Source organism: Lutjanus erythropterus, chromosome 12, assembly GCF_056507025.1.
Source record: "Lutjanus erythropterus isolate fLutEry1 chromosome 12, fLutEry1.hap2, whole genome shotgun sequence".
NCBI classification, from domain to species: domain Eukaryota; kingdom Metazoa; phylum Chordata; class Actinopteri; order Lutjaniformes; family Lutjanidae; genus Lutjanus; species Lutjanus erythropterus.
Window position 1 is genome coordinate 7,290,117 of NC_139328.1, and position 14,934 is coordinate 7,305,050.

General features: G+C 41.6%; 1 protein-coding gene across 3 annotated transcripts in view; it reads right to left on the reverse strand.

Annotated features, from left to right (window-relative positions):
- Window positions 1–4,822: 4,822 nt before the first annotated feature.
- Window positions 4,823–14,934, reverse strand: part of LOC146317510 (ephrin type-A receptor 3-like) — a 123,921-nt gene continuing 113,809 nt past the window's right edge. Inside the window, exons 16-20 of one of the 3 annotated variants that reach the window (XM_084731943.1) lie at window positions 12,451–12,660; window positions 8,027–8,176; window positions 7,686–7,879; window positions 6,192–6,329; window positions 4,823–5,943 (exon numbers count right to left, since the gene is read on the reverse strand). In XM_084731943.1, the coding sequence (XP_084588069.1) occupies window positions 5,844–5,943; window positions 6,192–6,329; window positions 7,686–7,879; window positions 8,027–8,176; window positions 12,451–12,660 (792 nt within the window). In that variant the 3' untranslated portion in view covers window positions 4,823–5,843. Of the gene's footprint in view, window positions 5,944–6,191; window positions 6,333–7,685; window positions 7,880–8,026; window positions 8,177–12,450; window positions 12,661–14,934 lie in introns of all 3 variants that reach the window. The other 2 variants (XM_084731941.1, XM_084731942.1) reach the window with 2 other exon arrangements.

Genomic DNA, 14,934 nt, shown 5'->3' on the forward strand with positions numbered 1-14,934 from the left:
ACCATGCAGTTCTGATTTACATTGCCATGACCACTTTGAAAGCGCCAAGCTGTGCCGAGTTGCACCTGAGTTTGTTTATACCTTCAGGTATCTTCCTTATTTTACTGTTTCATGTTTGCTTTCAGCTGATAGGAGTCGTGTTTATTTACTGCTAATGAAAACCCAACATTTCTTTCATAATGAAAGTGTTAAAATAACCGTAAAATAATGTCTTCATTTAAAGGCACACCTTCAGGCTGATAACCCTGTTGTAATAGAGATGCAGATCCTTGCCGTGCTGGACTAATGTGCCGAGTCAAACCACGCCGACACATGGTTATGGAAAAGGAGTAAAAGAGTCAATGGACCTCAAAGAGAGGGCTGCATGAGGAGGAAACTTTTGGATGGATGGATAGATGGATGGAGGTAGGGGAAATTAGAAAGCTACGAGAGGGGGAGATAATGGGGTAGTCGAGGTCAGAGAACTCGCCACAACCTTTCTGTCTGTCTGCACAGGATGGATAGGAACGGGGAGAAAAAATGGGGATGCACGAGGCCAGCAGAAAGATTAAGAGGAGGGCAGCAGGAGAAGATAGATACTGAGGAAATGGAGAACAGGCCCTGAATATTTTGTGTGTCTGGCCGTGTGTGTGTGTGTGTGTGAAAGAGAGACAGAGGGAGCGAGCGATAGGGGAATATGGAGCCTAATATGATGGGCTAAATGAGGTGTAATGGCGGTAACATAGAGTGACAGCAACTGGGCCAGTGCATTAAGGGGTTAACCAAGGCCAGGAGTCGCTGACCTTCTCCCTCCCCCGAGACAGAATTATCTCGCAGTGAAGAACACACACTACAATCACACACAAACACACATACTGATAATGAAGATGTGGTCACAGGATGGCCGTATTTTGCCATTCAAGTTATGTTATGATGGGAATTTCACCACCGCTGTCACCATTAGAGCAGAGCCGGGGACAAATGAGACTACCCTTGAATTTTTCCCAGCCCTGCACTGAATTTCTGCAGGACTGGTCAGACGCTCTCCAAAACAAAATTTGATACCTTCAGGCTTTGTTACACAGCAAAAAATAATTAAGCGAGGGCTTCGTAACACTTTCATGTAAAGGCGCTTTGAATTTTATACCCCGGTGTAATTTTACTGTGGAATTGTGCAAGAAAATAACCATATTTCTAGTGTGCGTGTCTGAGAGTGAGGGACTGCAAGGAAAAAAAAGCAAAAAATGTGCGAAAGAAAAAGACACTGCAGGCTTCAGGTGAGAAATTAGAAATATTAGCATATTTATTACAGCAACATGAAAGACATTAGAATGCCTACACCCTTTACAACAAGCAACGCAGAGGAAACTGGCATGGGGACAAATAAGCATTGTACGGTGGCCAAAGAAAGAGAGAGGAGAGGAGAGAAAGAGACAGAGAGCTGAAAGTCTCCGATGAGAATCACTCATGAACATTTACAATACAGACCAGGTGGGGAATGGAGGACAAACACTGTATTTGAGATCAAGCAAACCAACCCACGTAGCTAACCTTGAGAGGGTGAATAGTGACAGAAACCTGGGATTTCGAGAGTTGAAACCGAAGTGTGGGTATGACCTCTGTATTCTTAAAATCTCTTAAGTGGGAGTGTTGAATATGCTTGTAAAAAGGGAAGATATTGTCACAATATACCCATATTTTTTTCAGTGACACTTAAAATTGTCCTTTTCTACTCCTGACCTTGCATTACGAATTTTGTACGTGAAACAAATTTTCAGCCAAATATAGCAAATAGGGAGCTAATCCAAATCCATAATCCGCATTTCTTTTTGATCGAGTATTATCGTATGACTCAAATAAATAAAAACAATTCCGTCGATTCATTTTTACAGGTCGTCATTTCAGATTTTTCTAAAATATTTTCAGGACAAAATGACTTTGCTCTGCGTAGAGGAATCAAAGTGTAGGTGCTGTTGGAAGGGGGGGGGGGGTCTCTGGAATGTTATAAAACCAGGGTGTTGATGTGAGGTCATCTTAAGAACACAGATAAATACTACCTGTACATACACTTTACTCTTAATATCGCCTCTATAGGGCAACAGAAAAGAACAATAGCTCAGTAAATAAGGCATCTAAAAGGCCAGCGGTCAAGGGTAGTCCGCTAGAGTGAAATCATAGAGTTAGCAAGAGTAGAATGTACTAACAGTTTCAGACTCGTTGGAAGTATATTCTATTTCTGTGCGTGGCATATTTGGCAAAAGAAAAGTTTGGCAAACAGTATTTAATTTCCTGATGATATTTATTTAGCTGTTAATGTAGCTATTTGTATATTTTGTTCTGAAATGAAAGGGCAGAAACAACTAAAAAGCTAAATTGTGCTGCCAAGTAGTGGTTGAAATTTTCACTCAGCGCCCACTCCGTCCCGCCCCAACCGACAGTTCACTAAGCCACGCCCCCTTAGTTACTGTTGCTATGCCTGTCAAGCTTTCCATTCTATAATGGCACATAATATAGTTCACCAAAAGAGTGGCAGAGCTGCATGAGTAGGTTTAAAACATTGCCTCCTGCCCATTGTTCAGACAGCCCGTTATTCCGAAAACCCCAACGGTGCAAAAAAAAAAAAAAAGTCCAATTTGATCCACGCTGCATTCGTCACACAGCCTGTTATCCCCAAAAACAAACGACCGTTGCTCTGAAAATGCTCTCTCTACCTGCAGTTATTAGTCCAATGACTGCTGGCCATGTCCATGTTGCTGAATCATCGGGGTCCCTTAAAAGGCTGACTTGCACCAAACAACACTTCAATTGTTCTGCAGACACATTTCTAATAAATCATTAGAGTTTTCCCTCAGCTGATGTGCGCCCCCGTCACTTGAGTTGTTAGAAGTAAGCGGATAAAAAAAAAAAACACTCAGTCTGAGCTGTCTTAATAGCCTACAGTCTTTTTGTAGTCTTTCCTGTTTTAACCAAATCAAACATGTTTGATGTTACTTTTTAGATATTAGGGTTAGGAGAGGGGGCCAGTGGGACATTTCTGTTCTTGTTTTCAGTGTAGAGTTAGTCCTGTTGTAAGTTTGATGGGACTATTATTTTGTTCTGATATAACCCTGTTTCGGCTGCCAAGCTTCCATGCTTTTTCCAGACGTGTTTTCAAACAATGGTTCACTTTTAACACTGCAAGAGAAAAGGCTTTAAGGATGACGACAGTGTGTTTAGGAAATGTATTGGGTAATGTCGTCCGCGGTGCTGAAGTTTAAACTTTCCCAAATCCAAAAATAAACAGGACAGAGCTGCTGTTTCATTAACCTGTAAACCCACGAACAAATGTAAGCTAGTGAATTAGCAATGCGCACCTTGGCCTTGGAAGTAATGTTCGGTTATTACTGTAGATTGTTAGCTGGTTAGCTCTGCATGCTAATAATGGCAGTTTACATTAGAGCATACAAATGCACCATTTACACTGTGTATTTTGGATTTTGGGCTTCGGAAAGACTGAAAAAAGCCACCACCTTCTCATCCATCTGACTACAGATTGCTGCAAAATGTGGAAAAATGCAAAGCTTGACAGGTCTGCCGTGCCTAGTTGTAATTGCTAAGCTATGATTGGACAATTTCTGCTCCAGGGAGGGTTTCAGTTTGTGACGTCAGTGGATAGAAACTTGATTGGAGGACTTCTCTTTTCTCAACATCCCTCCTTCTGTCCCGTCCCCGCCCAAACGAGCTTTCATATAAGTTGTGTTGTAGGCCAACACAGGCTTAAAAAGTGCATGTAATTACTGTTACTAATTACTCAAATTAAGCCAGTGTATAAATAAGGAAAGTTCATTCTACTCATTCTAACACTATGGTAGAAACTGCAGTCACTGTCACCTGTCAATCAAAGCTGAAGCTTTGCACCATGCTACATTCCTTTGTTCAGACCAACGAATCACCTCTCTTCACTTTTCTCCTGTACGACCCGCCCCTGAACGAGTACTTCAGAAATCTCTTTTTCACAATAAAAGTACATCATAGTCATCATCATCATCATCATCATTATCATTACAAACATTCTAACATTGGAAATCAACACTGTACATATTTTACACTATGATACAATCATATATACTGTACTTTTTGCCACTGTTGGTCCTATAGAGTACCACATATATTAAAACTGGGTTTGGGAATACACTAAAGCAGGTTCAGTGCCATTGATGCAGTGCACACAAAGAGGGTCCCATCATATTTAACCTTGTCATTAATGTGATAAGCAGCAGTTTCCTTCTGACGAGGGAAAACCAACAAACCAATGTATTTGCTTTTTGCTGTAAACATTGTTTTGTACATTTGCCTTATTGGCGTTGGTCTGAAGCTAGGGGTGCTTGAAAGAGGTTGGCATGACTGATAACAAGAAAGTGAGACAGTACAAGACACACAAACCATCCTTTTTTTTTTTTAAGTGAAATTTAACCTCTCGTGGTGGCACAGCTGAAAATCAACACTGCGTACTGTATATTTCATCTCGCTGTAAAAAGGGTCCATTCTGATGCTCCATTTCATCAAGCAGAACATTTGGACAAAACACTGTAATTACCAGTGGCCAGCCTTGTGTTACCATCCAGCCATGGAAACTGATTAAAGGAAGTAAGGATAGAAAACAAAATGGTGGTACGCTGCCCAGATGAACATTTCAAGGTTACTGTACATGGCACAACACTGGAAAAACAAGTTACACGTTCTTAACAGTGTCAACTCTATCATGACCTTGGCATCACCTTTGCTCTACACAAAAACACTTTAACTTTCTTAACACCTGAAACATGGGAAGGCAAACTCTTGAGCTGAAATATTCCCGACAACATCACACTGTAAACAGCTGGACAGACGATGTCATTTGGAAAAAAAAACAGCCAGATATGGAAGAGTAAAAATTTCTCTGTGCTAACTGCACTTTAAGCAGTTTCTGCTGTTTCTTTGCACTCACATCTTTAAGTGAGAGCAGACTCGCAAACGTGCACTGTCTAGTTGCTATGGAAGTGTGTCTGAGATCAGTCGCTAGGGAAGCCCTTGTCCTGTTCAAATACACTATTTAAATGAATCATACTTCCATCCTACATGAGCTAGCAAAATCTACATCCCTCTCTATCTCTAAAGGTCCAGGTTTTCTGTTCCCCTCACCCCACACATTCATGTCATTCAGAATCTCGGCCCTTTCATTGGCTTTCTGTGTACAGAGAGCAATGGAAAGGGCTGTACACTTACTAGGTAATAACTCCTATTAAGGTTGAGCGATATAAACCTCACCACCAATACAAACGTTAGGTCCATCTCTACGGTTGTGGGACGCACAGCCCATATAAACATATATCTACACATATACATATCTTCTGACCCTTTTTAAACTCTTCAAGGTGAAAACTTAAAACAAAAACAAAATGACAGTAAAAACCAACTGTACACCTCACAGACAGTGATGATAATTATATTCTAATTTGTTTTTTTGTTTTTTTTTTGTAATTTCTTTTGTTAAAAATCTTTTTTTTTTCTTCTTTTGTTGAGCTGATATGGTGTGAAATGGTCTGGGATGCTCTAGATGTGGCCTTGTTGCTGGACATGTGTCTCTCTGTTGCTCCGTAATGGTGGTCGTGTTGCTGGGACTCTTGAGTGCTAAAGCCGGTAGTGCCCATCGAGGATGGGAAGGATGGTGAAACTGCGAGAAGGTGAAGGAGTCAAGCGTCCATGTTGTCTCCATCTCAAGTGTGTCTCAAAATCAATGGAGGCCCGAGCACAGAGTATCCATTTAAACTCCATTTCAGCGGGGGAAACTCTTCACAGGAGCATCCATTTTGGCTCTGTCTCACTGTGTGTTTATGTGGAAACTGTTATACTTGGACGTGCGTTCCCTGGGCCTGCAGGCTCTGCGTGCTAGACAAAATCTTCTTCTGGTGTCCAGCCAGAGTCACACCCATCTTAGCCAATTCACTGCAAGAAAGACAGAAAAACATGCAGACAAAATATTACTATTATCAAGGACACTTTTAGAAAAACAACTGCATTGTCTGTCAAATGCCAAGCAGCAGCGATGCTGAGTTTTCATGTCCAAGATACTTGTGTAAATCCTCTTCTTTAATTTCAAATGACACTCAAGTGGAATATAATATGTCTTTTACTGACAATTTTGACCTTTTGGGTGTTTCATTTAACTGGGATGAGTCACCAGCCGTCTGTACCTGACACTGATGTAGAGGACTGAGTCCAAGCTGACATATCCAGCACTGGAAAAGTTCTCCTTATACTGGCCCATCTTGATGGCCTCCAACCACTCATCCACTGTGTTCACACTGAACTCTGGGGTGGACGGGTCCTCCCTGCTGGGATACAGAGCACACTCACAACTCAATGACATTTTGTCCCGCTGAGTGGCTAAATAACATTTTCTGACTGGTGCTGAAGTCAATTATTTGTCTTTGGAATAGTCATTAAATCTAACTCTTTCATTCATAATAATAAAAACTGCTGGCAGCACATTTGAAGAGTCATTGCTCATTCATTGTGCTGGATGCTGCTTTTCAGAGTCACTTTAATTTTGCAATAGCCGCAGCATGACGGACTCAAATCCACTGTGAAAGGAAAACATAAACCCTAAACTTTAAACCTAGCCATTAGTGGCTAAGTATGATTAATGATTGGTCCTCTCACTGCCCATCCCAGTACAAGTGCACGCAGCTTTATTTTTGGAACCCTTTGATTTGTTTTCTTGCTTTGTATTGTGTTAAAGGATCTGTGTGTTTTTATCCATTTGCATTTCCATGTTATCAGCTCACTAAGCTAACTAACTAAATACACAAAGGTCCAGTTCCTGAATGAAACCAATGCAAGGGCGATGCATTGTAAATTTTCCTAACTAATCTAGTTTGCGTTCACAAATGCAAAACTCAAAATACTCTGACGCATATTATCTTGAGTGGTAAAATGTTGGACATTTTGTTTCCTGTTACCTCTTCACATTAAAAGCGCCTTGTTGTTTTGTCAAGTAAAAGTTTTTATTACAACACATCCAAAACAGGAAATGTGGGGTTGGCTTTCATTTCCATCACATGACTTGGAGCTGTTGGAGCTTAGCCTTTTTGAACGCACACTGAACCAGTTGGAAAATTGATATATCACACTGGTTTGATTCGAGAACCGGACCTTTAGGTGTGAACCCACCTTAAGACTCTTCTTTTGGTCCCATTATTATCCTTTCAGCTGTTCTGGAATTTGTTATTTTTTCTATTTGGAGTTTCTTCTGTCTTTTTGAAAGGGAATGAAACATATTGTGTTGCACACTGTATGCTGGTCTGGTTCTAAACATCAGCTAGATGCCCCAACTATAAAAATGTAAATTTAAACATAATGATATTCTATGGATGTTTGCAATACAACTGTGAAGACAGGGAGTCTTAACTGAATGGATATGCCAACCCACAATCTTATAGTCATACCTTTTCACTGACAAATATTACGTTCCTGACAAAAGATAAGAATGTAATTTTACTGAAATGACATTTCCTACTTTGCCCAATTTTCAAAACTGACAAAGTAGATTTACAATGTAGATCTGAGGCAGTGATTATGTCTTCAACCCATGTACCGTCTTTTAATCTGATCCAAGTATCTCAAAGACTACAAGTCGGTGAATGTGTTGAATTCACAGCTTTAATTTATAGCTTTCTCCCACTGACCATGCTGAGCTGTTGGCCAGCTCTCTGAGGCTGGCTGGGTTTCTGATGAGCTTGTCGAGGATTGTGACAATCTGTCCAAACTTTGGCCTGTCGCTGCGTCCCTTCTCCCAGCAGTCCAGCATGAGCTGGTGCAACACCACAGGACAGTCCATCGGAGCAGGGAGACGGTAGCCCTCGTCTATTGCTTTGATCACCTGCAGGGGAGAGAATGTAAAAGATCAAGTTCTGCGATCAATACGAGAGAGGGGAATAAAAAATGTCGAGGAAAATTCAGTTTCAAAGTTAAGAATTGAGCTGCAGATCTCGGTAAATGAGACATGATGTGTGTGTTTGTGACTCACATCCTGGTTGGACATTTCCCAGTAAGGTCTCTCTCCGTATGAAATCACCTCCCACATGACGATGCCGTAACTCCACACGTCGCTGGCAGAAGTGAACTTCCTGTAGGCTATGGCCTCTGGAGCCGTCCATCTGATGGGGATCTTCCCTCCCTGAAGAAGGTTCACAACACAGTCAACACATACTTGGCATGCTGAATATGTCACACTGAACTTGATGTTTTGCAACGGTGTAAATATTTAGAAGTTGTTTCATTAATACGTTTGCTGCCAGGCGCTATAATAAATCGAGAGCAGAGCTGACAAAACACATTACAAGATGGTGGCTCCAGAGAAGCTCGCTGTCTTTAAAGGGATAGTTCACATTATGTGAAGTGGGGCTGTATGAGGTACTATTAAGCAGCAGGAGTACTAGTGTAGGAATTTAAGGGTTCAGCAGCAAGTTACATTTTTTTGCACTTGGGTCAGAAATGTACTTGCCCAGTGTTAACTCTTACTTCCTACCTGCACATACTGTTGTATTTATTAGACTAAAGTCAACTGTCATGTTTAATGCAATGCCTATAAAATGTCAGAAAATAGTGGAAAAATGTCTATCCCAGTTGTCCAAAGTCTGATATGAGCCACAATCTTGTTTGTCAGTCCAAAACCTCTAAATATTCAGTTTAATATGATAATAAATGGAGAAATTTCCATTTTTGAGAAACACCAAACAACATTTTCTACTAATTTTGCTTGTTAAATTACTTAAACCATGAACTGATTATCAAAATAGTTTAATAATTTAATTCTAGCAAGTGAATTGTTAGATTTACTAGCCTGACCTGACATTTCAGGCCTTGGAATTATTATATTAGCCACCAAAAAAAATATCCAAATCAGTTTTAAGTGTGCACCATATTGAGAATATATTCATCATTTTACCTTGCCAGCAGACAACCTTTTCCAACTGGGAATCCACTGTTGTATAAGCCAAATGTCCAAAGCCACCAGACTCCACTGACAAAATCATTAATTTTACCTCACAGAACACAGGAGTTGTTGGTCTGCTGCTGCGTCGATCAGTTAGTTTGTTTGTGATATTGTATGACTTCAGTGTTTTAAAAGGTTAATTCGGATTCACTGAAGTTGCTGAATTCTATGAAGTAAAAACACTGATTTTGCCTATGGAGTTTGGTTGGTTTTGAGAGAGTGATATTTGGCTTATGTAACAGCAGTTTCCCATCAATTATCTTATGGCAAGATAAAGTTGTGAAATTTGGCTAAAATGTGTTTTGCTGCTGACCCTGTCCAGAGCAGGAAATTGTTTATCTTCCTACACCAAAACTTCACCAAACTGCCATCAACTGTAGGTAATACACTACCGCCAAGTACCTCATACAACCCCACTGCAAACAATCCGAACTACCCCTTTAAGAACAGAGCAGGTGAGGTAACACACCATCTTAACAAAAACAGCACTCCTCTCTAATGCGCTCACAACATAGGCTTTCTCTCGCTGCACTGGGTTTTCTTGCGCTTTCTTTTGTCATCAGTGTCTTTTTTTCTTCTTCCATGCTGCTTCTGCTTTGTTGTTGATGCACAGATCAAAAGAATTCCATAAAAGCCACTGTATAGACACAATAGGCTGTAAGATACCCCCGCCCTCGCTCTTACTCTGTCTAACACATACACACACACACACACACACGCTCAGTGTACCTCTATAGGGCTCGGTTCAGCTTTTTAACATGCGGCAGCTGCCTCTGCACCACCTAGCATTCCCCATCTCTGCTTGGTCAAAGTCAAATAAAAGACAAAGCTGCCAAGTCACTCAGCACTGTACTTTTGTTTCCACCACCCCCTGTCCACCCCTACCCCACTCTCTTTTTTTTCTGTTAACTGCTCTCACTGGATCCTTCCCCTGCCTTCCCTTATTTTCTCCCTCTCTCTCTCAACCTCCCTCGATCTCAGTCTTATTTGATATCCTCCCTCTCCGTGTCTCTTGCCCATCTCCGCCTCGCCCCCCCCCCCCCCCCCGACCCTCCATGCCTGCAGCTCTCCATCTAGGTCTCCTGACATCAGTGGGAGTGTGTGTGTGATTGCAATAGAGCAGTCAGCGGCTGATACACTCCTCCCAGGGCAATGCTAATGCCATATTAAAAATAACATCCCCAACACTTCCTATGAATATGAATAATGCCATCTCCTTGTGGGCATTTTAGATGAGTTACTCCGCAGTGGTTTAACTCACTGACGTTTGAGTTTCTTCATTCTCTCGGAGCTCTGTGAGGGGATGGTGATGTTGCCAAAGACTTCTTTGATTTTACTATATATAGGCAAAAACATGAAAGGGAGGAGGAGTTTGTGTGCATCTAATTTTGCAGTACACCTTTATAGCATCAGTTGTGCATCATGACCTCATACAAAACTTCAGCTGTTTAGAAAACAAACTGCACTGTGCAATACAGTCATAGAGCCTTAGGTCTTTGCCCAGTCGTCACAGAAACACACGTCACACATGTGGAGGTCATCACGGGTCCACCCAGTTCCTGCTTTGGTAGCCGAGACCAGACACAAGAGTCGTCCAGATTAAATCCTGGCTGGCGTCCCACTCTATTGCTCCGGGTGTCAGGCTGTGACCATAACTGCATTACCACAATACCACGGTCATGTGATGCCTACCACGGGGTTAAGCTCATTACCACAGATGTAATTTTGAAGGGTCAGTTTCATGAGATCAGCACATTAATCTGTTAAAACATCTGTGGATCAGGCCTGTCTCACACAAGTCAGGAACACAATATGTGATTGGTTACACGTAAAATTGGATAAATAATATCAGAAGATACTGCATGTTGGATTTATCATCATGGATTTTCGTCTCCAAAAAAGGCAGGGCTGGATTACAAAGCACCGGACTAGATGTCGTAGAGGTACAACGCGTTAGCTTGACTTTAGCCTTTCCTGTTCAGCTTACTTCGAGGCTGACCTTTTTCACATTTCCACAAGTTGGGAAACAACAGGCCAGACTTTTCTTGAGAAACTGCAGTGTTTATTAACTGACACATTGAAACCTGTAGTGTATATATACCACCAGATTGACAGCTTTCTGCTCCACTATGGGCATCACCGTCACACTCTGTCTGCTCCTCACTTTCACTCACACAACACACACACACATTACACACTGCCCTGTTCCTTAAAGGAGCTACACTTATGACAGCATGCTTCAATAAAGTCTAATAAAATGTGATTATTAAGGCAGTCACGGTAAACCGCCATCCTGCGGGATTATGTTGCTTTGTCACTGCAGTAAGGAAAAAATCCATACCGTCACAGCCAGTCAGGTCTGTGTATCAGTGTGTGTACCTGCATGCCCTCTTCACACATCTGGACTCAAAGTAGCAGGCTCCCTCCTGCCAATAATGAGACTGCAGCTTCCAGGTGTGTTTAGCATAATTTACATATTCAGCTGTGATTCAGTGCTGTTCAATGGCCATTTGTTTTCAGAATAAGAGCCTGTCGGATAAATAGGTTTTCAGTCCAATGGGACATTTTTTTGACTGTTGGGGTTTTGGAATAATGGGCCGATGGAACAATGGCACACCACCTTGTTTTCATCATTTTCAAGTCCCTGTAGCTTCTTTAAGTTATAATTTGCATAAACTTTCTCCACTTCTACTCTTTTGTCCAACAATTGAGTCTAGAATTTAATGTTATTTAGAGAAACAGCAGCCTGTTTGTGCCTCTAATGTTTGAGCTTGTACTGTGTGTGTGTGTGTGAAACCTGAGTGGCTATCAGCCAGAGGCTGCATTAGACTTTCTCGTTGTCCATCATTCAAAAATTCCTTCCTGATCTATGTTTATGTGCGGTCACTTTTCATGTCAACAGTGGAGGTCTGCTGACAACACAAAGTGCTGCTGCTGATTGTATTTTGGCCAACGCATTCTGCCACTTTTGCTCTCCACACAGGCTGCATGCAAGTAAAGCCCAATCAAACATGATTGGTCAATATTACCCAGACTACAACGGAAACCAGGATGCTTCTGATACAGTAATCTTGTCAGTTTTTCAAAGACCTGCCTTACCAGAAATGACGCACATAAAGTGCAAGACTTTGGATTGGCTCTTCACTGCAGGTTTTTTTTTTTTTTTAATAAACTCTCTAATTGTTTCCACCCAATTTTAGCAACAAAAGCTGGGAGACTTTCTGTTGAGCAAAGCATTCAGAGACTGACTTGTGAGTCTAATTCATATGCAGATATCCGTTTATGGAGATTAATTTTGGATCAGTTCTTCTTGCTCTTGGGTCCTTTTCGGATCAGCTCTCTTTTTGTTTTGGATTTGGATTGAATCTTACACTGTAGAGGTCACTGGGTGAATGTACTGTAATTGGAGATGACATTTATTTAAGTCAGCCGGGGCCTGTGTGTGTGTGTCTTACCCTCGTAGTGTAGGCAGCCTCTGGGTCGTCCTCCAGAACCCGACTCAGGCCAAAGTCGGACACCTTACACACCAGGTTGCTGTTGACCAGGATGTTTCGAGCCGCCAGGTCTCTGTGAACATAGCTCATGTCCGACAGGTACTTCATACCTGAGGCGATGCCACGCAGCATGCCGACCAGCTGGATCACTGTGAACTGGCCGTCATGTTTCTGGGGAGAGAGACAAAGAGACAGCACAGAGTGTAAATGCTGCAGCAGGGTGGTACAGTGATTAAGGCGGGGTCCTTCAACAACCTCAGCTGGAAGTGAAGGTTCAAGCCAGGATTCAAGCGTCTGTAATGGCAGCAATCTGCGCTTCTGAAGTGTCCCTGAGCAAGAATCCCTTCCAGCTCTTGCTAACCCTGTGCTTTGGCCTCTCTCTGGAAGGTGGTGAGCAAAAGATGAATTTCTCCTCCCAGGGATCAATACAGGATCACAAAAAAATCCTACTTTCAGAGGATTGGATCTGACAGAGCAGACAAAACTTTCCTCTCTAACACTGACCGTGTGCCCAAGCAGAGCTCACTGGATTTCAGATGTGAGCTGTCTTTGGCACAGAGCACAGCCTGTTGATCGATGACGGTCCAGCTCACCTTCCTCTGCCAATTATTTCTGCCCTGGGCCAACGGTCCCCGTTAAAAAGCCATCCATGTTATCAGTCACCCTCTCTCCTTTATATCATCTCTCCTTCCCTCTGTCTCTTTGTCCTCCCCATCCATCTCTGTCCCTCCTCAGTCTCTGTCTCAGGCACAGAGAGAACTCTGTATTACTTAGTTTCAGTTTCCATCTATCTATCCATCTTCCTTCATCTTTCTGCATCTGTGCACCCTCCACTCCTCTCCCCTCCCCTTCCTCCATCGTTCTTTCTCTCTCTCTCTCTCTCCCTCGGCAGCTGTGGAGTAAGTTAATTAGCCGGTGGTTTTGTGAGATGCTGATTGATTGGACTGTCTAACAAACCTACAGACTTCCTCTATCAATCTGCCCACCACATTGTATTGCCAGGAAGGAGGAGGGAAGGGTGGGCATGGCAGGGAAAGAGAGAGGAGACAAATGTGGGGCAGAGAGGTTAGACAAGGAGATGAAGGAGACGGATGAGACAGGTGAAGATGGAAAATGAGAGTTTTTTGGCAAATTCTGGCATATTACTTGAGTTTTTACAAGAAAACTAAAAGGAGAAATGTCATAAAGGAAATGAGAGGCTACTGCAGGATGAAGATGACTAAGACTAGGCTGCACTAACAAAGATGAACTTAATCTATGATTAGTTCTTATCAGAGTTTAGTAAAACTAGTTTTAAAACATGTAAATCAGGTTTTAAAAATAAGCAGAGCTTTTTTTGCACAATTCAAAACTACTCTCAGTTTAGTAAATCTAAGTTTAGTGATGAAAACTGAAATTAAATATGGAGATGTTAAATACATTTCATTGCTGTTGGGACCTATTAAAGTACAAAAGAGGAGCGGGGGCATTACCTTTCCCCTGCTCTGTATTAACAAAAACATTACATTATTTGCTAGCTAGCTTAAACATGTGCAAAGCTAAAGTAAAAGAAAAGAAAATGTTATAGTGTTTGGTAGCTAAAAGGTTAACAATTGCTGGCTGAATTATCAACTGAAAGAAAGAGGGGACTTATCATAAAACTCAATTGGTTTGAGTCCCTTCAAGGAATTTGTATATTTTCTTCAATTCATTGAAAAAATGCTGTTACTGTTAAGTTTAAAAGTTAATAGTGGATCACATTTTAAACTGGAGTATAAAGTTTTGGTGCAACAGAATTAAAATTATTCTAAACTAAACTAAACTTAGGTCTAAAGAGAAGAAATAGAATCTTTCTTAATTTTAATTTACTTTAAAAGCAACATAATTTTAAGTCAAACCATATTTTAATTGGGTTCAAAAGTTAATGCTTGTTGGTGCACGCCAGCCTAAGAAAGGAAGAGAGTGGTTTTGTTATTTCTGAGGGACGGCTGCTTAATAAACGGTCAGCATAATTAAAGACACATATGGATGCCAGGAGCACGGATGAGCTGTAAAACCCATAAAACTGATTCCATAATTATATTGAGCCACCGTGGACACTGTTTATGACCCTCATTACAATACATACTGTAACACACAACATGCATGTGTGTATGTGCGTGTGTGTGTGTGTTTCAGGACACTATCTTCCTTAGCCATTTTTTATCTGTCAGATTTCATTTCATTTTGCTTCAGTGTTGCTGATGGGATTGGTGTCTATTTAGCGATGGGCCTATCATCACAGGCTTAATGGCTTTGGAGCACTGCAGTGATTTTACTGGCTGACAAACAACTCTGAATATGAATCAGGGGGACTTTCAATGGGAGGCACACCAGGGCTGCAACAAGCTATTCATCTGAGTGTATGCAAAACCCAATTCAGGGCTCCTCGGCTAAATCAATACCACACATTTGCAGCTTCTTGGC